At 52.2% G+C, this 23,054-nt stretch overlaps 1 protein-coding gene across 11 annotated transcripts in view; it reads left to right on the forward strand.

Moving 5' to 3' along the window:
• Positions 1-5,695: 5,695 nt before the first annotated feature.
• The window catches only part of STX3 (syntaxin 3), a 111,702-nt gene continuing 94,343 nt past the window's right edge, over positions 5,696-23,054 (forward strand). For 9 of the 11 annotated variants that reach the window (XM_059874673.1, XM_059874674.1, XM_059874672.1 and 6 more), the window contains 1 exon segment: positions 8,718-8,808. In XM_059874673.1, coding sequence (XP_059730656.1) covers positions 8,779-8,808 — 30 coding nt within the window. In that variant the 5' untranslated portion in view covers positions 8,718-8,778. 11 annotated transcript variants of the gene reach the window in all.

The raw sequence follows: 23,054 nt of genomic DNA on the forward strand, positions 1-23,054 counted from the left end.
TTGTAGTTTCGATTTTTATTTCTCTAGTAATGAGCGATGTTGAGCATCTTTGCATGTGTTTGTTAGCCATCTGTATGTCTTCTTTGGGAAAATGTCTGTTTAGGTTTTTCCCCACCTTTTGATTGGGTTGTTGGTTTTTCTGGTATTGACTTATATGAGCTGCTTGTATATTTTGGAAATGTCTGTTTAGGTTTTTCCCCACCTTTTGATTGGGTTGTTTGTTTTTCTGGCATTGACTTATATGAGCTGCTTGTATATTTTGGAAATCAATCCTTTGTCAGTTGTTTCACTTGCTATTATTTTCTCCCATTCTGAGGGTTGTGTTTTTAACCCCGTTATAGTTTCCTTTGCTGTGCAAAATATTCTAAGTTTAATCAGGTCCTGCTTGTTTACTCTTGTCTTTATTTCCACCACTCTGGGAGGTGGGATGCACTTTTAATCAATAGAATACGGCTAAACTGATGTCACAGTGAGGTTAGGTTCTAAACACGTTTTGGCTTCTCTCTCTCCCTCTCACCTGCTTGGTCTGATGGACTTGAGCTGCCCTAGGAAGGGGCCCATGGGGTTAGGAACAGCCCTGATGAACTGAATCCTGCCGGCAACCATGTGAGTGACTTCAGAAGCAGGTTCTTTCCCAGACAAGCCCTGAGGCAAGGCATAGCCCCCAGGCAACACCCTAACTACAGTCTTGAGGCAGAGGCACCCCACTAAACTGCACCCGGATTCCTGAATCACAGAAACCGTAAAGATAATGCTGTTTCATTCTGTTTTAGGGCAATTTGTTACGCGGCAATAGATAATTAATGCAAAGGGTAAGGGGGTGAAAAGCACGACTCAGGAAGTGTGTTCTCCGCCCTCCCTGCTGTGGGGAAGAGTTGCCATGGAGGAGCAGAGAGGATCTTCCCCTTCAGTTCTCTGGTTCCCATGTCTCCTCTGACCAAACGACACAGCCTGGCCGGGCTACCTCCAGTACAAGAGTCATAGCAGCCCTGAGGGCCAGCACGGGCTAAGCCTCAGGTCTTTCCTCCTGTGGGGAAGAGACGGGCTTAGAGGGAAGAGAGAGGGAAGCAGAGGCCCAGACCCCAGGGTCCTCTTTTTGGTTTGTTTGCAAAAATGAAATTAACTATTGGTCATCTATAGCCAAAATGCAAACACTTCAATTAATCTTACTACAGTCGTTTGTGACCCGAGTCACAAACTGGACTGTAGCCCGCCAGGCTTCTCAGTTCATGGGATTTCCCAAGCAAGAACACTGGAGTGCTCACCACTTCCTCCTCCGTCCCTGACCCAGGGACCCAGCCTGCATCTCCTGCGTACCCCTGCACCGCCTGGGAAGGCCTCACAGTTGGAGTAAGTGAGTGAACGTCAGTCGCTCAGGCGTGTCCGACTCTTTGAGGCCCCAGAGAGTAGAGAGCCTCATGACGACAGTGAAAGAGGAGAGTGGAAAGTTGGCTTAAAGTCCAGCATTCAGAAAACTAAGACCATGGTGTCCGGTCCCATCACTTCATGGCAAACAGATGAGGAAACAGTGGAAACTGTGGCTGACTTTATTTTTCTAGGCTCCAAAATCACTGCAGATGGTGATTGCAGCCACGAAATTAAAAGACGCTTACTCCTTGCAAGGAAAGTTATGACCAACTTAGACAGTATATTACAAAGCAGAGACATTACTTTGCCAACAAAGGTCCATCTAGTCAAGGCTATGGTTTTTCCAGTGGTCATGTATGGATGTGAGAGTTGGGCTATAATGAAAGCTGAGCACTGAAGAATTGATGCTTTTGAACTGTGGTGTTGGAGAAGACTCTTGAGAGTCCCTTGGACTTCAAGGAGATCCAACCAGTCCATCCTAAAGGAGATCAGGCCTGGGTGTTCACTGGAAGGACTGATGTTGAAACTGAAACTCCAATACTTTGGCCACCTGATGCAGAGAGTTGACTCACTGGAAAAGACCCTGATGCTTGGAAAGATTGAGGGCAGGAGGAGAAGGGGATGACAGAGGATGAGATGGTTGGATGACATCACCAACTCATTGGACATGGGTTTGGGTAAACTCCGGGAGTTGGTGATGGACAGGGAGGCCTGGCATGCTACTGTCCATGGGGTCACAAAGAGTTGGACATGACTGAGCAACTGAACTGAACTAGCCTGCGGGGCTCCTCTGTCCATGGGATTCTCCAGGCTAGAATATTGGAGTGGATTGCCATTCCTTTTTCCAGGCCATCTTCTCGGCCCACGGATTGAACCCGGGCCTCCCGCATTGCAGGTGGATTCTTTACCGCCTAAGCCACCAGGGAAACCAGACAGTAAATGAACCACACGCAGTGTTTTGAGGAAGGCACGGCAACCCACTCCAGTATTCTTGATGGGAAGATCCCACGGACAGAGGAGCCTAGTGGGCTATGGACTGTGGGGTCTCAAAGAGTCGGACACACTGAGTGAAACTGAGTAGTGCACTGCTTCTTTAGTGGGGAAGCAGCTACCCACCAGACACGGCGGGAAACCCAGCGCCAGGGCAGAGCAGGAAAATTAAGTACATCAGCGAGAAGGAGCGTCGGCAAAGTCTCAAGCCAAGGCTCTCTGCATCTACCTGCAGACGCTGCAGTCCACGTGGGCTGTGTTAGAGTCTTCCTCACCAGCCTTTGCACTCCCCTTGCCCGGGTCCCTTGTCCCTCCGTAACTTGCCTTTCTTCAGCTTATTTTACACAACTAGCTTCTGGAATCCAGACTTCTGCCTGTCATGGAAGAGCAAATATTAATAGAAGATGAACAAAATTGGGTTCACACCTCATAGGAGTTTTAAAAAAGGCTTGAAGTCTGTCATAACGACCTTTCAATAGAATGTCATAAGCTCTCTGATGATGCTTCCCTTCATGGCTTCCTAGACTCCCAAGTGCAGTTAATAAGGTTTTTAAAAAAATTGTAATAAAAATTTTTAATAATTTTTTTTTTTGTTTTGGCCATGCTGTGCAGCGCATAGTCCCCAAACCAGGGATTGATTCTGTGCCCTGAATTGGGAGTGTGGAGTATTAACCACCAGGCCACCAGGGAAGTCTCAAGAGGGCACTTTATTCTGGTTTTCATGTGTTAAAAGTTTAAAGAAAATCAAATAGTCATTTCTGTTATGGCCTTATAGGATAACCAAAGGTCATTTTATTTTTCTTCACAGAAATATCCTTTCATAGGAAACCAGATTTCTTTCTGTTTCCTGGTTTTATTGAGATATAATTGACACATGACATTGCATGAGTTTAAGGGGCACCACGTGAGTTTAAAAAAAATTATTGGCGTAGAGTTGATTTACAATGTTGTGTTAATTTCAGGTGCAAAGGATTCAGTCATCCGAATACTCATTCTTTTTCGGATTCTTTTCCCATGTAGGTTACTACATAAATCTGAGTAGAGTTCCATACGCTATTCTTGTTGGTTACCTATTTTATATACAGTAGGGTGTGTATGTTAATCCCAAATTCCTAATTTATCTGTTCCTGCCATGTTTCCCCTTTGGTAACTATAAATTTGTTTTCAAAACCTGTTAGTGTTTCTTTTTTGGAAATAAGTTCATTTACATCAAACAACTGGATAAATTCATATTCTGCAAAATGATTGCCACAATATATCCATCACCTCACACAGTTACAATTTGATTTTTATTATGATGAGAACTTGTAAGATCTATTCTCTTAGCAACTCTAAATACATATACAGTATTCTTAACTACATGCAATGCTATACATTGTGTCCCCGGGACTCACGCATTTTATAATGACCCACCTCACCCATCTTGCTCCCCAGCACCCACTCTGGCAATCATCTGTTCTCTGTATCTATCAGTTTGCAGAAATCAAATGTCTGATTATCTAGTAAATGTATTTTCTAAGTGTTATAGAATCATTCAAGCACAATATCCACAAATAAAAATAAAGAATGTGTGATGTTCTGGATCTTTGACTTAGTAAGAGTAGAATGCTAGATTTCTAATTAAAAAAAAAAAAAAGATACGCAACAAACAGCAAAGGTTTACTGTATAGCACAGGAAACTATAGTCAATATCTTATAATAACCCGTAATGGAAAATAATCTGAAAAAATAATATATGTTCAACCAAATCACGCCGCTGTGCACCTGAACCGTTGTAAGTCAACTATACCTAAATAAAGTATATACATTAAGGAAAGAAAGTAAAAAAAGAGGAAAGGTTGAGAAGCACCAGTTTTAATCAACTCCTTATCTCACAGATAAGAACACAGGTTGTGCGATGTCAGGTGGCAGCTGCTTTGTGGTGGAAACTGTCCAGAATGCAGTCCTCTTGGCCCTGTGTCAGCAATTGCTCCGTGGCCCCAGAGCTGCGCTCCCTATGTGGAAAACCATCTGGTGACAGGAAAATTCCTTAAGTATTCAGACAAAGGTAAGGAGCAAGAAAGAATGGTGGAAGTTATAGGGAGGGAAATTTTTTGTTCTGCATAACAAAAAACTTTTAAGCAATAGGTGGAACTGTTCAACCAGAGAAAGTGTTTGGGAGTGTTTAGAATAATCGTAAAAAAAAAAAAAGAAAAATTACAGTACGTTGAGGCAGAGGCTGATGGCTACCCTTGATCATCTCCTAGGTCCTTTTCAGACTTCTAATGTAGAGGGCTGTTGACGTGTCTGTGTCCTCAGAAGACTGTTCTAGAGCGCTGAGCTTCGCCATCCTCATTAACAAACGTGTGTCAAGGAGAGAAGGTGGAACGCGATTTCTGACCTGTTCGCCTTTCCCACTGCTGACCACCTGGGGGCGCACGAGCCTTCCTCGGACCCGAGACAGGACTGCGACCCCGGATCGCCGGCTGCAGGGACGCGGACCGAGGCGAAGACCGGGTCGGGGCGAGGCGAGGCGAGGGTGCAAACCGTCCTCCCGCCGCAGACCGCCTCCACTGGAGGCCAGCACGCCAGCACGGAAGGCGCATCGAGATCGCACTGGAGGCCGAATTCTGCTAGGATTATGGAAAAAACCAATTTTTAAAATATGGATAATTTTAAAAGCCTTTACTGAACTTGTTATAATACTGTTCCTGTTTCATGTTTTGGTCGCTAGGTTCCTGAGCAGGGATGCACGCCTCAACCCCCATGGAAAGGGGAAGTCTTAACCACGGAAGGGAAACCACAGAGCCAGGAAAATATTCACAGCATTTAATCTGGGTATAGCGCAGATTCTTTCCCTGAATTGAGACTTGACCCTCACCACCGCCGGTCCCATTTTTTGAGCTCCACTCCTTATCTGCGGGACATTGAGTTGTTCCCGACCGGGAAGACTGACAGGGAAGAGGAAAGAAAGTGGAGGTGCGGGGGCGCGGGGGTGGGGGTGGCGGGGTGGGGGGGCGGGGGAGAGACGGAGGGGCAGGAGGAAAATACGCCCAGCTCTCGGAAGGGAACACCCGCTGGGCAAGACTGATGGCAGGAGGAGCCGGGAGCGACAGAGGACGAGATGGCTGGATGGCATCACCGACGCGATGTCAGGAGTTTGAGCAAGCTCTGGGAGTTGGTGATGGACAGGGAAGCCTGGCGTGCTGCAGTCCATGGGGTCGCAAAGAGTCGGACAGGACTGAGTGACTGAACTGAACTGACCCAGCTGGGGAAATCAGATAGGAAATAACAGCTTAAGGTTTCCAGTACAAACATCTTCCTCTTATACCTCTGCCCCACAGGAGAGGAGTCAGCCGTTCCTCCTCTGGCAACAGGCCTCACAGCAAACTGGGAAGCTGTAGCATCTCTGATTCACCCCCTAGAGAAGCAGTAGCTTTGCAAAGACATCCACACGGTGAGTGGCAGGTGTTATGACTGCATCACTGAACTGCGTACATTTCTCTGACGGATCCCCATGGCCGACATCATAAAATCCAAATTCTTCATCCCAGCCCACCCCACCCTGCCTCACCTCCAGTAATTTCCACGAAGAAGAGTCTTTCAGCTCCAACCCGCAGTTCCCGGACCTCACACATTCCTTTACTTGGAATGCCCTTCCTCCAGGCAGAATTAGTAGCTCTCTCTCCCATCTATTGGGAGGCTTCCCAGTTGGCGCTAGTGGTAAAGAACCCGCTTGCCGATGCAGAAGACACAAGAGACGCAGGTTCAATCTCTGTGTCAGGAAGATCTCCCAGAGGAGGGCATGGCAACCCACACCAGTATTCTTGCCTGGAGAATGCCAAGGACAGAGGAGCCTGGTGGGCTACAGTCCATGGGGTCGCAAAGAGTTGGACACGACTGAAGTGACTGGTTGGAAGAGGGGTATTTGCTATGACCAGTGGGTTCTCTTGGCAAAACTCTATTAGCCTTTGCCCTACTTCATTCTGTACTCCAAGGGCAAATTTGCCTGTTACTGCAGATATTTCTTGATTTCCTATTTTTGCATTCCAGTCCCCTATAATGAAAAGGACATCTTTTTTGGGTGTTAGCTCTAGAAGGTCTTGTAGGTCTTCGTAGAACCGTTCAACTTCAGCTTCTTCAGCGTTACTGGTTGGGGCATAGGCTTGGATTACCATGATATTGAATAGTTTGCCTTGGAAACGAACAGAGATCATTCTGTCATTTTTCAGATTGCATCCAAGTACTGCATTTTGGACTCTTTTGTGGACTATGATGGCCACTCCATTTCTTCTAAGGGATTCTTGCCCACTGTGGTAGATATAATGGTCGTCTGAGTTAAATTCACCCATTCCAGTCCATTTTAGTTCTCTGATTCCTAAAATGTCAATGTTCACTCCTGCCATCACCTGTCTGACCACTTCCAGTTTACCTTGATTCATGGACCTAACATTCCAGGTTCCTATGCAATATAGGTCTTTACAGCCTCGGAATTTACTTCCTTCATCGGTCACATTCACAACTGGGTGTTGTTTTTGCTTTGGCTCCGTCTTTTCATTCTTTCTGGAGTTATTTCTCCGCTGATACGAACAAAGCTAGTGGATGTGATGGAATTCCAGTTAAACTATTTCAAATCCTAAAAGATGATGCTGTGAAAGTGCTGCACTCAATATGCCAGCAAACTTGGAAAACCCAGCAGTGGCCACAGGACTGGAAAACGTCAGTTTTCATTCCAATCCCAAAGAAAGGCAATGCCAAAGAATGCTCAAACTACCACACAATTGCACTTCCCTGGTGGCTCAGACGGTAAAGCGACTGCCTACAATGCGGGAGACCAGGGTTTGATCCCCGGGTTGGGAAGATCTCCTGGAGAAGGAAATGGCAACCCACTCCAGTATTCTCACCTGGAAAATCCCATGGACAGAGGAGCCTCTTAGGCTGCAATCCATGGGGTCGCAAAGAGTCAGACACGACTGAGCGACTTCACTTTCCTTTCAGTTTCACACGCTAGCAAAGTAATGCTCAAAATTCTCTGAGCCAGGCTTCAACAGTACGTGAACGGTGAACTTCCAGATGTTCAAGCTGGATTTAGAAAAGGCAGAGGAACCAGAGATCAAATTGCCAACATCCGTTGGATCATTGAGAAAGCAAGAGAGTTCCAGAAAAACACCTACTTCTGCTTTATTGACGACGCCAAAGACTTTCACTGTGTGGATCACAACAAACTGTGGAAAATTCTGAAAGAGATGGGAATACCAGACCACCTGACCTGTCTCTTGAGAAATCTGTGTGCAGGTCAGGAAGCAACAGTTAGAACTGGACATGAAAAAAATTGGGAAAGGAGTACGTCAAGGCTGTATATTGTCACCCTGCTTATTTAACTTCTATGCAGAGTACATTATGAGAAACGCCAGGCTGGATGAAGCACAAGCTGGAATCAAGGTTGCCAGGAGAAATATCAATAACCTCAGATATGCAGATGACACCACCCTATGGCAGAAAGTGAAGAACTAAAAAGCCTGTTGATGAAAGTGAAAGAGGAGAATGAAAAAGTTGGCTTAAAACTCAACATTCAGAAAACTAAGATCATGGCATCTGGTCCCATCACTTTATGGCAAATAGATGGGGAAACAGTGGAAATAGTGTCAGACTTTATTTTTGGGGCTCCAAAATCACTGCAGATGGTGACTGCAGCCATGAAATTAAAAGACGCTTACTCCTTGGAAGGAAAGTTATGACCAACCTAGACAGTATATCACAAAGCAGAGACATTACTTTGCCAACAAAGGTCCATCTAGTCAAGGCTATGGTTTTTCCAGTGGTCATGTATGGATGTGAGAGTTGGACTATAAAGAAAGCTGAGCACTGAAGGACTGATGCTTTTGAACTGTGGTGTTGGAGAAGGATCTTGAGAGTCCCTTGGGCTGCAAGGAGATCCAACCAGTCCATCCTAAAGGAAATCAGTCTTGAATATTCATTGGAAGGACTGATGTTGAAGCTGAAATTCCAGTACTTTGGCCACCTGACGCGAAGAGCTGACTCATTGGAAAAGACCCTGATGCTGTGAAGGATTGAAGCCGGGAGGCGAAGCGGCCAACAGAGGTTGAGATGGCTGGATGGCATCACCGACTTAATGGACATGAGTTTGAACAAGCTCTGGGAGTTGGTGATGGACAGGGAGGCCTGGCGTGCTGCAGTCCACGGGGTCGCAGAGAGTCGGATGCGACTGAGCGCCTGCACGCAGGCGGGACCGCCCCTCGGCCCCGGCGCGGTCCCTTTAAGGGCGGGGCGCGGCCCAGGTGAGGGCGGGCCGCCGGTCGGAGCCGCGCCCCCGGAGCCGCGTCGGGAGCGCGGGCGGGCCTCGCGGGGCCGCGGACGCTCCTTCTCGCCGGGCCGCCGCCTCTTCCGGCCGCTCACCTGGGCCCCGGCCCCGGCGCCAGGATGAAGGACCGGCTGGAGCAGCTGAAGGCCGTGAGTCCGGGCACGGACGGGCGGGCGAGCGGGCGGCTTCCTCCGACCCCGGGTCCAGGCCTGCTCTCCCTGAGCCGGACGCACGCAGCCCCCTCCCGGGTCGCCTGCCGCCGAGGCGTCGCCGGGCTGCGCTCTCCCTGGACGCCCCCTGCCCCGCCCGGCTGGACGGCGTCTGTCCAGAGCTGGGGTCCGCGGGGGCGTCCAGAGGGGCTCCCCGTGAAGGTCGGGGCGCGCACCGCCTGCTCGCCGCTGCCGGGCGCTGCGCCCGGCCCCGCCTCCTCCGGGAGCCCCCTGGTCTCTCTCCCCTTGCGGGGCGCTGAGCCCGCTGCCCTCGCCCCCGAGAGAGCAGCTCCCGTGGGCGACCGCCTGACCGTGAGCTGATCTGGTCTAGCGGATGTTCAGCGCCTCGGCACCCCCAGCTGTCTGTAATTATTAATCCCCCCCGCCCGCGACCCCCATCCGTGGGACGGCTGTGATCAGGGCCAAGGATCTGAAGGGAGTCGGCTTCCAGCCCTGCTGCGTAAAAGCGGTGAAACCTTAGGCAACCTACTCTTTTGAACTTGTTTCCTTATCTGTCGAAGGAAGGTTAATGGTACCCTAGAGATTTGTGTTGAGATCGGATGATGTAATCGGGCTTAGTACAGAGAAGGGGTAAAGCATAGGTTTTTACGTGCAACATTCATTGACTCGTTGAATAATTACTGAGTGTTTTCTATGGGGCAAACCCAGCGTTAAGTCCTGGGGATTGGGTGACTCAGGCTCCATCTTAGGGGAATTTAAAATCTAGCCCTTGATGCAACGTCGTCCCATCTACTTGGGAGCTTGTGGGAGGCGCAGCCGCTTAGGCCTGCCTCCAGAGCGAGGGAATCAGAATCTGATTATCCATAAATCTCTCCAGGTGGTCATGCGCACACTGAATCAAGTCTGAGCAACAGGGGTCTGGATGAGGGACTGCCTCCCTGCTCCACTGCCTACCAGCTCTGCCCGTGACCTTGGAGCCTAAGTTTTGTCATCTGTGAAATGGGTATTCCTGAGGACTAAAACGGAGAGGGCTCGCACAGCCCTTTGTATGGTGCATGGCGCACCCAGGACTAAGCACTGGTGAATCTCACGCTAGTCACTGTAAAATCTCTTCGGAAAAATGAAGCCCTGGGCAAGCGTGAGGGAGTGCTGGGCTGATGTCACAGTTGTTTTCTTTCCCCGCCCTCGCCTGAGCTGAGACCTTCCTGACCCTTTCACCACTCCTAGTAGGACTGTGTTGGAGGCAGGGGAGGGGACGGTCACTGGTGGTGGGTGTCAGCCGCCTTGCCGCTTCCTTGCCCTTTGTCATCTGAGCCTCACAACATCCCTGAAATGACAGAGCAGAAGTGGCTGCCTCTGTTTGTAAAGAGCGGGAGACTAGAGCTCAGCCTGGGGAGGACGGATGCCCGGGTTACGCAGCCCGATCCAGGGAGGAGCCAGGCTCCTGGCCTCTCCCTGAGCCTTTGCCCCGGAGGCAGAGAGCAAAGCCGAGCGTGGTGTTGAAGACCTGCCAGTCCAGCACAATCCTCAGTCGTGGGGCAGTGCCCTTCCTTAAGTGAGGAAGTCCATTTCCAGGGCAAGATGCCCTTTCAACAGACAGTAGAGAGCCTCAGTTGAGCTCTGAGTCCCAAGTATAAATTCAGCTTGTTGGGAGGAACCCAAGCAAGTCCCTTTTCCTCTCCGAGCCTCAGTGTTATCATCTGTAAAATGGCGCCAATGCTGCGTCGTTCCCTTTTCCTCCCGGGAGCGTGGCGGGAGTGAGACTGTAGACGGAGCTGTGAGGCTGGGGGTGCGGCCTCGTGGAGCAGGGAGATGGATGACGGCGCCGTGCAAAGAGGACAGGCTCGGATTCAGGAGATTCCGACTGTGGCTTCGCCGCCGAGCGCCTGCTCCTCGGTGTCACTGCGCCTCACTGCTCCTCTCATGCCAGTATGTACCACAGGGAGTTCGGTGCATCTCCGAGTCCCTTCCAGCAACGTTAACGTTTTCCTTGAAGACTAGTGTTAAGGTTTAGGTGGGTTTTGGCTTCTAGCTCACCTCCCCTAGCCAGCCCCTCCTTACTCCCGGAGAGAGCGCGCGCGCCCCTTCACGGCAACACTGTTACCATCTTCGCTCTCTGATTCCTTTTGTCAGGGTTTGCTAACCTGCTCAAAGCCGGTTTAACCCTGAGCGGCAGTGCCATCTCTGTCGGCGGGGATCTTTCTAAACCCTGGGGCCAGCGGAGCGTGACCTGCCCCCAGACAGCTGAAGAGCCGCCCTGTGCGGGGCGTTAGTGCTGCTCCATGTAGATAGGAGGAGAACAGTGAAGCCAGGAGGCTGCTGGGCAGACGTGATGACTCTAGAAAGCTTTTTTTTTTTAATTTAGTTGCTTCCTTACTGACTCTGCTGGGCCTTTGTCGCTGCCCAAGCTCTCTGGGAGCTGCCGTGAGCGGGGGCCCCTCTCCCGCTGTGGTACGCGGGCTTCTCTCTTGCAGACCGTGGGCTCCAGTATCTGAAGCGTGTGGGTTCAGTATCGCGACTTCCCGGCTTCTAGAGCACAAGCTCAGTAATGCGGTGCACGGGCTTCTTTGCTCTGAGGCCTGTGGGATCTTCCTGGGTCAGGGATCGAACCTGTGTCTCCTGCATTGGCAGGTGGATTCTTTACCCCGGAGCCACTCAGGGAAGCCCTGTGGAAGGCATTTGTGATACTCAGAGCTGCCCAAGGCGGGGCCAGGCTGGTGGGACCGGGGAGGGAGGCTTGGTGGCATGTTGACTGTTGTAGGAATTTGAGCCTTCTTGGAAAGGGGGGCAGCCCATGAGGAGGTTCAAAGTCTCCATCAACCCTGAGGGTGTGTGTTTCTAGAAGGGCTTCACTGGGAGCCTGTCCCAAGCACTCAGAGGCCACCGCACCCTCCCCTCAGGGTCACCGAGGGTGAAATGAGATAATCCCTGATAATCACCCACTGCAGTCAACTCAAGTTCCCCAAACAGACGGGCTGGGAGCAGCACCTTCCCTGAAGGGCGCCCCTTCCTGCTGCTGCGGTCACCGGTCACCGGCTGAGACTCATCCGTCTCTTGCCCTTCCCCTGGCGGGGCCGGCCCAGAAGCCTGCCTTTGGTGACGTCAGGCTGGCAGGGAGCTGTGGTGCCCACGCCCAGCCTGCCTCACGAGGCGGTTCCTGCCGAGGTCTCAGGCGCTGAACTTTGGATCCGCTGAGTCCAGACCCTTCCCGTCCCGGAGCTGGAGCCTCTTGCCCGGCTCTGGTTTCATTCAGCCAGTGTTCAGCCAGCATCTTCTATGTCCCCACCCTCCCAGAGGCGCCGGGGCGGGGGTGGGAATTGATGCAGAGGGACACGAGTTGCTGGGCCTTGGGGATCACAGTCAGCGAGGGAGGCACACGAGGAACAGACCGATGATCCCGTCCTTGAGACGGAAACAACTCCTTGAAGACCCCGTGGACCGGTCCCTGGTGCTGGGGCTTTAGGGCCCGGGGGCTGTTCCCAGAAGTGATGCTTCCGCTTGAGTCCTTGTTGAGACTGAAATCTACTCTGTTCAGAGGCTGGAGAGGCTCCTTAGAAGAAGCGCAACGATCCTGAAACTCCACCCATTCTCCCTTTGGGCTTCAGGGAGACACCGTTCTTGGTGCTTTTTAACCTCTGCCTGCCGCTGCTGGGCATCCTGATATGCAGAGTTTTTTTTTTATTTTTGGCCATTCTACAAGGTGTGTGGGATCTTATTAATAATAGTTCCCCAACCAGGGGTTGAACCCAGGTCACAGCAGTGAAAGCCCTGGGTCTTAACCCCTGGACCGCCCGGGAATTCTAGGCAGAGTTCTTACACAAAGCCCTGGTCTGAAAGAGCACGTGGTTGTATAGGGAAAACAAAGGGATGCGGTCCATGAAAAGCAGACCCCCCATCAAATGGAAACAGTGACAGACTTTATTTTCTTGGGCTCCGAAATCACCACGGACAGTGACTGCAGCCATGAACTTTAAAGACGCTCACTCCTTGGGAGAAAAGTTATGACCAAACTAGACAGCATATTAAAAAGCAGACATCACTTTGCCGACAAAGGTTCTTCTAGTCGAAGCTATGGTTTTTCCGGTAGTCATGTATGGATGTGAGAGTTGGACCATAAAGAAAGCTGAGCACCGAAGAACCGATGCTTTTGAACTGTGGTGTTGGAGAAGACTCTTGAGAGTCCCTAGGACTGCAAGGAGATCAAACCTGTCAATGCTAAAGGAAATCAACCCTGAATATTCATTGGAAGGACTGATGCTGAAGCTGAAACTCCAGTACTCTGTCCACCTGCCGCGAGGAGCCGACTCATTGGAAAAGACCCTGATGCTGGGAAAGATTGAAGGCAGGAGGAGAAGGGGATGACAGAGGATGAGATGGTTGGATGGCATCACCGACTGGATGGGCAGGAGTTTGGGTAAACTGCGGGAGTTGGTGATGGACAGGGAGGCCTGGCGTGCTGCAGTCCATGGGGTCACAAAGAGCTGGACACGACTGAGCGACTGAACAACAGCAACATCAAAGTTGATCATGCTCACAGAGAGGCAGCAATGTGTCAAATGGAGGTCACGGACTTTGGATGTGTGTCCAGAGAGCTGGAAACATCTTGGGGTTTACTGGCTCCTCCACAGAGAGCCAATAAGGATGCGCTAATCGACAGAGAAGGCAATGGCACCCCACTGCAGTACTCTTGCCTAGAAAATCCCATGGATGGAGGAGCCTGGTGGGCTGCAGTCCATGGGGTCGCTAAGAGTCGGACACGACTGAGCGACTTCACTTTCACTTTTCACTTTCATGCACTGGAGAAGGAAATGGCAACCCACTCCAGTGTTCTTGCCTGGAGAGTCCCAGGGACGGGATGCCAGGTTGGCTGCCGTCTATGGGGTCTCGCAGAGTCGGACACGACCGACGAGACGCAGCAGCAGCAGCAGTGAAATCGACACCTGAGGCGCTGAAGGCCAGACCGACTTATTCACTCTCTGTTCCGTCTTGTGTCCTGCAGGGCTCGTCCCTGGCCTCCTTCCGCATTTTGAAGTTCCCCATGTGAGTGCCCCAGGAGCACAGTCACATTGGTTGTACAACCACCAGAACAGGGGGCCGTGCTTCCCCTTTGAAGGTTTATAATCGTCGTGGTTCCTTCCTCCCTCCCCTGTCTCCCTGGCCAGACCCACTCCCTGGGGGAGCTGCCCCGGGTGAGCAGACGGAGCTGAGACGGGAGTGACAGGGATTGCGAGGGATTACAGGCCCAGCAGCCAGAGGTCAGAGAGAGAATGCAGGGCTGGGGGAAGGCGATTAGTTCTATTTTTACTCCCGTGGTGGTTGCGGGGGACATGCTCGAGCGTGCTGTCTTCCCTCCCTTCAGGGTCCCTTCCCCGTTTGGCAGAATTCCTGCCCGTCTTCCCAGGCTTGCTCCTTACAGGTAACGCTCCTGAAACACAGCCTGGGAGCTGTCCCCCGGCCTGCCAGCAGCCCTGGTGGGCTGCACGTTGCTTCAGAGCGAAATACTTCTCTTGTCAGTGGGTTTTTTCTTTTCTTTTTTTTTCTTACCGTGGCGTGGGCTTGAAAGCACCTTCCATCTGTCTTTTACGAGTTGGACTCTTTAGTCTCCTAAGTCCTGTTGTCTCTCAGCTCCACGGGTCTGTGACTTGCTGGTGTCAGTGGTAACAGTGGTCCCACTGTGGTAACAGTGGTCACTGACTGAGCTGCCGCTTCCTGTTGGAAAGGGCGCGTGTGTGTCTAATCCTCTCCACCCTGCAAGGCAAGGCGGTGTTATAGTATTCCCATCTTACAGGTGAGGGAACTGAGGCTCAGATGGGCCTGAGGTTTGAGTGGGGAGACCAGGAGCTGAGTGAGCCCGTCTTGCTCATCTGTCACTGTCGCTGGTCGCCTCCCCAGCTGCCCTCTGTGCCCCTTGTTACGGTGGCAGACGGGACCCTCACCCTTCCGCATGGTAAACTCTTGTCTGTCAACTGATCACTAACATCTTGGCCCTTACACACATTATTCTTCACTGTGACTTACCCTTCTGGCTCCATCCCCTCTGGGTTAGTGAAACTTGACCTGCTTGAAGTGCAGCATTTACTCTGGGACCCGTAGATTTGCTAATGGAGCCAGAGGTCAATGGTTCCACCTTTAAGGATGAGGATGGGTGAGTTCCGAGGCTCCTACCTGTACCTGAAACTTCCACCTCTACTCCTCATGGAGGGTTGTCCCCTTGCAGGAAGACCACAGAGGAGAACGTGTGGGTATCACAGTGAGAATCCTGCCACCTCGTTGCTCCCCTGGAAAATCTCACGCATCCCTGAAGGCTCACTTCCAGTGTCATCGCTGCAGGGAAGGTTCCAGATCTGAGCTGCTGCAGGGAAGGTTCCAGATCTGAGCTGCTGCAGGGAAGGTTCCAGATCTGAGCTGACAGCATTCAGCAGGCCTTCCTGGAGCCTCCACAAACTCTTTATTTTTATCGATATGTAAAAGCAGCCATGTAATGTTACGGTTTTAGAAGCTGCCTGCCAGTGAAGTCCTGTGTGAGAGTCCAGACCACACTCCCACAGCTCAGGAAGCTGTAAACCTATGGTTTTTCCAGTGGTCATATACGAATGTGAGAGTTAGACCATAAGGAAGGCTGAGCATCGAAGAATTGATGCTTTCAAACTGTTCTGCTGGATGAGACTCTTGAGAGTCACTTGGACAGCAAGAAGATCCAACCAGTCCATCCTAAAGGAAATCAACCCTGAATATTCACTGGAAGGACTGATGCTGAAGCTGAAACTCTAATACTTTGGCCACCTGATGCGAAGAACTGACTTATTGGAAAAGACCCTGATGCTGGGAAAGATTGAAGGTGGGAGGAGAAGGGGACGACAGAGGATGAGATGGTTGGATGGCATCACTGACTCGATGGACATGAGTTTGAGTAAACTCCGGGAGTCGGTGGTGGACAGGAGGCCTGGCGTGCTGCAGTCCATGGGGTCACAAAGAGTCGGACACAACTGAGCAACTGAGCTGCAACAACGGATGAACTTGCTGGGCGGTTCGGCAGTCCCGAGGGGGCCTTATCTCCAGCGTTTTATATCAGGCCACTTTGCAACTTCCTCCCCTCTCTGCTGTTGGGTCAGCCTGTTTCCTGGCTGGGCCATCTCCATGGCAACGTTCCCCTGTCTGCATGTGGAAACTTGAGTGAGGCTCACCCCCCACCTAGAGAGATCAGTGGAGCGTATGCTGTCTGGGTTTGTTTGGCTGCCTGGGTCAGGGAACCCGCAGGACGGCAGCGGGATTGCTTTTTGTAGAAATATGTGTTTGTGGTGGACTAATTTTAGACCGACAGAGGGTCACAAAGATAGTAGAGGGAGTCCCGTCTAAAGTTTCCTCCACTGTTAAGGTCTTACGTGCGACGGGACACGTGTCTAAACTGAGAAACCGACCTTGGTACATCGTGCGTCACTGAACTCCAGACTTTTTGTGGATTCCACTCGTTTTCCCACGGGTGGTCCTCCCTCTGGTCTAGGATCCCACCCAGGGTAACACACTGAGTTGAGTTCCCGCAGCGTCCTCTGAGCTGTGACAGTTTCTCAGCTTTCCATTCATCACGACCTCTTTGGTACAGCCTCTGTGTGTTAGCTCTTTGCACGTGTATTTCTTGGGGACCAGGGCTGTAGTTGGGCGGCGGCAGGTGCTGTTAAGACACGTCTCTCCAGGGTGATGGACCTCAGGGATCCGTCCAGTGACCCGCTCTCCTCCTGGCTCTGGCACTCAGTCTTCAGGGTCTGGGGAGGTTGCTTGGCGCCTTTATGCTTTGGTTTTCTCAGCTGTAAGGCGGGGAGGGTCCCCAGAAGATTCTTGCAGAGATTAAACGCCTTGGTAAATTTAAAACCCATGTCTTAGGCTCTGGTCTTATTTTTAGTTATTTTTTGACCACACATTGGCATGCGGGATCTTACTTCCCTGACCAGGGATCAGACCTGAAGCCCCTGCGCTGGAAATGCGGAGTCTTATCTACTGGACTGCCAGGGAAGTTCCAGGCCCGAGTCTTAGAGTCCTCCTCTCGTTGGGCTGCTCAGTAATTGCCAGCATTCCTGGGCTTCCCTGGTGGCAGCCTGCAATGTGGGAGACCTGGGTTTGACCCCTGGGTAGGGAGACCCCCTGGAGAAGAGATAGGCTAGGCACTCCAGCATTCTGGCCTGGAGAATTCCATGGACTGTATGGTCCATGGGGTCTCAAAGAGTCAGCTGTAACTGAGGGACTTTCACTTTCACAACCATTAGTGTGCCGTCCTCTAGGAGCATCCAGGGAGGGGGGTGCTTGGGGGACAGAGGCTGAAAGCAAGTTGGGGAGGAGGCTGAGGATGAGGGAGGCAGACAGTGTAAGTTCCTTCCTCTCTCCTGTATCCTTGGCAGCTGGATGCTGAGGGGTGTAGGGTGTTGATGGGGTTGGGGGAGGGGAGGAAGCCTGGGAAGTGTGGAGAAGCCTAGGGTAGGGGAGAGGAAGCAGAGGGTTCATCTTTGAGTCTCCCTGAATGCTCCTGGGGTGAGAGGGACAGCAGGAAGAGGGTGTGGCCTTCCCACCCAGATGCCTTCCTGCAGGCATCCTTTGCCGTTTCCCCAGGAGTCACCTAGCCATCAGTTCTCTAATGCCCCGTCCTCGCCTGGGCGTCGGTCCCTTGGACTGAGAGCTGTCATCTCCCCCCATGTGGTGACAGAATGGCCTGGGTGCCTCCCATCTGAGACCGCGAGGCTCCAGGGAGAGCAGGGTACCCAGTCTGGTCTGTGCTATTGGAGATGAGAGATGTTCAATCAGTGCCACTGGCTGAGTGAGTGGACAGATGGATCTGTGACTCCGGATGGGACCTTGTGTTGAATGAGAAGAACGTTGTGGGCGAGGCCCTTGGTTTTGAGACCCCAGATCTGTGTCTGAAATAATCCACTGTGACCCAGGGGTTGGACCACGCAGGGGTCCATTTGTTCCTTATTGGCCGTGTGGTTCTGGGTGAATGAACTTCCCTGGTCACAGATTTCTCGTCAATGTAGATGACGAATACCCGCACGGTGCTTTTGCTTTTTCCTCCTTCCTCTCTTTAGATGAACTTCCATCTCTCTTCACTACTCCTGCTCTGTATCTTGCTTAGGGCCTGCCCAGCAAAAGCAGAGGCGTGGATGTGGCGTGTGGGGTGAAGCTTCGATGAGTCTTGTGTCCAGCAAATGGAGTGCAGGATCTTTTCAAGCTTCACAGACGATTAAAAAATGCTGACCATGTGCTAACACACAAATAAAATGCTAAATTCCACAAAATATTAAGTCATATAGGACTTGTTCCCTGATGACGATAATAATAAAGTTAGAAATAACTATGCAGTAATAGCTCTCCTTAGGTTTACCCACTTTGAAGGTTTAAATTCTTAATGTATTTAGAAAGAACTGACTCATTGGAAAAGACCCTGATGCTGGGAAAGATTGAAGGCGGGAGGAGAAGGGGACGACAGAGGGTGAGATGGTAGGATGGCATCACCGACTCTAGGGACGTGAGTTTGGGTGAACTCCAGGAGTCGGTGATGGACAGGGAGGCCTGGTGTGCTGCAGTCCACGGGGCCGCAGAGAGTCAGACACGACTGAGCGACTGAACTGCACTGAACTGAGCTGATTTAGAAAGTTTGCCTACTTTTCTAAATAACTCGTGGGCTCAGAAGAAACCAAAATGGAAATGACAAACTGTTTAGAAATGAACGATGAGTAGTAAAGGTCAACATTTTTGAGAATTAGCAGAAGCAAAATTTACAGAGAGCTCTATTTCTTTAAATGCATATGTAGAGAGATGAATAAGTGAACCACATGTCAGTCCAGTCTAAGGGACCCGCTGTCACCTTCTGAGAATTGGCATTAGAGTTGCGTCTTTAGCAGAAACTCAGTTTAGTGAAACCTGATAGCATGGCACGGTCTTGGGAGTTTACTCTGTACCCGCGTCGCTCTAAACTCTTCACACACATTCACTAATTTAATCCTCACAGCAGCTCCAGGGGCAGATTACTCCTGCTGCACTCAGGGAGCTGAGTCTCAGAGAGGTCAAGTCACTCGCTTAAGGTCACACAGCTGCTCAGGTGGCAGAGCTGGGTCTTCGGCGCAGGCAGTCATGGGTATCTCTACAAACCCACACGTCTGTGGGCTTATGTACACTGGTATTTTCTTTAAAAAATACTACTTGTTTGGCTGCCCCAGGCCTTGGTTGCGGCAGGTGGGATCTTTTAACGTGGCCTGCGAATTCTCAGTTGCAGCTCGTGGAGACTGGCTCCCTGACCGGGAATCGAACCCGAGCCCCCCGCGTTGGGAGCTGAAACTCTTAGCCAGTGGACTACCAGGGAAGTCCCTACACTGGTGTCTTTTTCATTCCTGCACGTAGATGAGTCCAGTTCAGTTTCCCTGACGTTGCAGCGTCCCTGAAAAATGTGCGGATGTGGTTCTGAGCTGGCCTGGGGAGGGCGTCTTCAGGCAGAGTGTGGAGGGTAAGAGCGGGGAGCCCCGGCTTCCACAGCCCTGCCTTCGGGCCCTGATGCTGCTCCTGTTAGCGGGGTCACCCGGGATGAGCCATTTAACCAAGTGAAGTAGTCGTCTCAGCTGCCAGTGGGGTGTCATGCGTGTCCCTCCTGGGGTTGCCGTGAGAAGCAAATATTACGTTTGGAACCACAAAGTGCCTGCAACAAAATACCCTTATTATCGTCGTGATGGTGGAACGCCTGGGGCTCGGTCAGCTGGGACTTTGGCTCTTGTCCAGTTGTCCAGGGACTCGGTGGCCTTGGGCTAATCTGGTAATGAGTTTATTCCTCAGCGTCTTCATCTTCAAACGGGGCCAGTTCTTGGCTCAGACTGTTCAGCCAGAACCACATCTTGAAGGCGAGCGCATGAGGTTCACCCAGGAAGCCACTCTCCCGTGGTTTCCTCTTGGTTCAGCGGAGGGGGGTGTCAGGAAGAGGCAGAAAGGGGAACATCTCGTCCGGGAGGGTTTCGGTTTAGGAGGGCGAAGGGGCGTTGACGGAGGTCTCGCAGACCCTGAGGTGGGGAACAGAGAGCCCTGAGTGCCTGCTGAGAGCTGACACTTACTCAGACTTTCTGACTCTCTTCATTGGAGGAGAGAGACTGGAAAAACCAGACGCTGGGCTCAGGCAGGGGTGTGTGTGTGTGTTTGGAGTCCTTGGATGTGCTGGTGTTTGTCCTTGGGAATCCACAACCCCTCGTCCTGGAAAGGAGGCTCGGGGGGTGGGGGAGGTAGGCAGTAAGGACGAGGAGAATCACACGTCCTTGTCTCTTTGAACCAGATTTAATGGGTGAAGATCTGGGTCTGTAAACAGGAGTCTCCCAAGCACAGAGCTCTTTCCATGTGGAGAGGAGGAAGCAACTGGAGGGCCCGACCCGCCAACCACGGTCCTTCCCCAGCGGGGACATCGGGACCAGACGCGCCTCCCCAGGCCGGACTGCTGGTCCCCCGGTTCTGTTATCATCTCCTTCACCCCGAAACTTTCCAGAGCACTCCTGAGTCTCCCTCGGTCTGACACCCACTGCGGGAGGGTCATCGGAGGGCCTGTAAACAGAGACCTCTGCATTTGGGGTGGCCTTCTCCCGTCCTTTTCTTTGTCCCTTCCACCTTGACGCTCTGATTTGTAAAGGTCCTTCAGGAGTTGCTGATGATTTGGATGAACACTGAGCCATGCTTTACCTTGGAAAGGAGGGAGGGACTCCGTCTTCTTCCTTTTTCTTTAGAAAGCTCCGTTCATGTGCTCTGGTGCAGTTCCTGCTGGCTAAGCGTGCCTCTCTTTCTTTCTCTTGTTCTCTCCCTCTCCCCTTCCTTTTTCTCTCTTGGCAAGAGGCCTGATTCTGAAAGTGAAGTCGTGTATTCAACCTCAGTGTGAAAAGCAGATGAAGGTGGAGCTCTGCAGGTGGAAGAGGGGATGCAGGCTTGACTGCCCCACCCAAATTCCCTGGAGGGTTTCTGAGGTGTCCCTGAAGTCTCCTGGGGGTGCGCAGAGTCGCATTGGAAAGCTAGCCCCGTACTTGGTCAGAAGACCAAGGCTTGGTGGGGACCAGCGCGCCAGCCTGAGGCCCCCACAGCCCCTGTCCAGCCCGCTTTCAGCCGGAGGGTGGTGGCCACCTAGCACCTCCCAGGGGCTCCTCAGGCGGCAAACCTGCCAAGCAGGAGATGCGGGTTCGATCCCTGGGTCGGGAAGAGCCCCAAAGAAGGCCGTGGCGACCCTCTCCAGTATCCTTGCCTGAGAACGCCATGGACGAGGAGCCCGGCGGGCTATGGTCCAGTCCACAGGGTGGCAGAGAGTCGGACATGAGAATCCCATGGACGAGGAGCCCGGCAGGCTATGGTCCAGTCCACAGGGTGGCAGAGAGTCGGACATGAGAACCCCATGGACGAGGAGCCCGGTGGGCTACGGTCCAGTCCACAGGGTGGCAGAGAGTCGGACATGAACGACTGAAATGACAGAGGCTCTGCGGGTGGGAAATGTTCTATGAGAGGAGCCCACGAAGGGGCCCACAGGCTGAGGCCGACAGAGAAGGGGCTGGGGCGCGGTCAGGCTGGGCGGCGGGATCTCGGGTGGCGCCGAGTCCTGGGTCTGCGCCCTCCTCCCACTGTGTCCAGAGAGGGTGGCACGGGCCCGCCGTCCTCAGGGCCCGGGGCCCGGGCGGGGGCCACAGGGGTGGGGGACAGAGGTGAGCTCAGTGCGGCTGAGTCACGGCCGTGTCTCCTGGCAGGCGAGGAGCAGGAGTCAGGGGAGAGGAAGCGGGTGGCGGGCGCGTGGTGCTGGCCGGCGGTGTCAGCTGCGGCCGCTGCAGCCGCTGCTGCAACGTTCCTGTTGCCACACGCCTCGATAAAGATGCCCCAGTGCCCTCCAGGCGGTGGGCAGTCCCGGCGCATCACATGCTTTGCTAGCCCTGGGGCTCCCGAGGCCCCTTGGCCCCCGTGAGAGCATGGGATGTGTCCGAAGGGAAGGACCCCCGCCCAGGGTCCGGCGGGTCTGTTCTCAGGGAAGCCCTGACCCAGTCTCACGTGGTTCAGATGACCTGGGCTTCGGCCGCTTCCGGGAATTGTCTCATCTGGACTGAAGTTTGTTGCTATTGTTGTTGATCGTGGGGGCAGCTCGCTGCAGTGGGAAAAACTGTAGGAGAAACTTCCCATCCTGGGAAGATGGGAGTCAAGGAACCTGGGTTCTATTCCTGGCTCTTCCGATAACTCATGATTTGGTCTTGGGCTTTGGTTTGCCCATCTCTTAAGTGAGAGAATCTGATGATAGAATCTGTAGGGTTACTTTCAGCTCTAACGTTCTGTATCTTTTTTTTTTTTTTGGTTCTTTCCTGTTTAAGAGTACTTAGATCCAGATAAAAGCAGTGGAGATGACTTTCTAGATCTTGTTGTTTTATTGAGATGTTACCTGTGCCAGTATTTTGCTCATCTGATGCGCACAGCTGACTCATCGGAAAAGAACCTGATGCTGGGAAAGATTGAGGGCAGAAGGAGAAGAGGGCATCAGGTTGAGATGGCTGGACGGCATCACCGATGCAAGGGACATGAACTTGGGCAAACTTCGGGAGATGGTGAGGGACGGGAGGCCTGGCGTGCTGCAGTCCATGGGGTCGCAAAGAGCCAGACACGACTGAGCGACGATCAACAGCAGCAACCACGTGCTGTTCATCGTGTAAGGAACGCAAAGCGATTATCTTATTCAATCCTCACAAAAGCCCTGGTGGACACTGTCGCTCCTGTTTTGTAGGTAAGGAAATTGAGGCTCAGAGATGCTGAGCCACGTGAGTGAACAGTCATTGAGCCTCAGTGACCAGCATGGGGGGTGGTGGTTTCCCAGGTGGCTTAGTGGCTAAGATGCCAAGCCGGCCAGTGCAGGAGAGGCAGGTGGACCCCTGGGTCGGGAGGTCGCTTGGAGGAGAGCACTGCAACCCCCTCCAGTCTTCTTGCCTGGGAAATCCTGTGGACACAGGAGCCTGGAGGGCTACAGTCCATGGGGTCGCAGAGTCAGACACGACTGAGCACGTGTGCACGACGAACACGAGATGGAGTCACTTACAAAGCCCAGGTGGTCCTGCTGCTGCAGAGCTGATCTTGACTGAGCCTTTACGTGAGCGCCTCCGTACGTTTAGGCTGCACACCCTTACAATTACGTGGTGGGGAAGCAGACACTTATTAGGCACTGCTGTTGCTGTGTGAAGCTTCCCACAGGTGAGCCTGTT

Source organism: Bos taurus, chromosome 15 (assembly GCF_002263795.3).
Source record: "Bos taurus isolate L1 Dominette 01449 registration number 42190680 breed Hereford chromosome 15, ARS-UCD2.0, whole genome shotgun sequence".
Lineage (NCBI taxonomy): Eukaryota > Metazoa > Chordata > Mammalia > Artiodactyla > Bovidae > Bos > Bos taurus.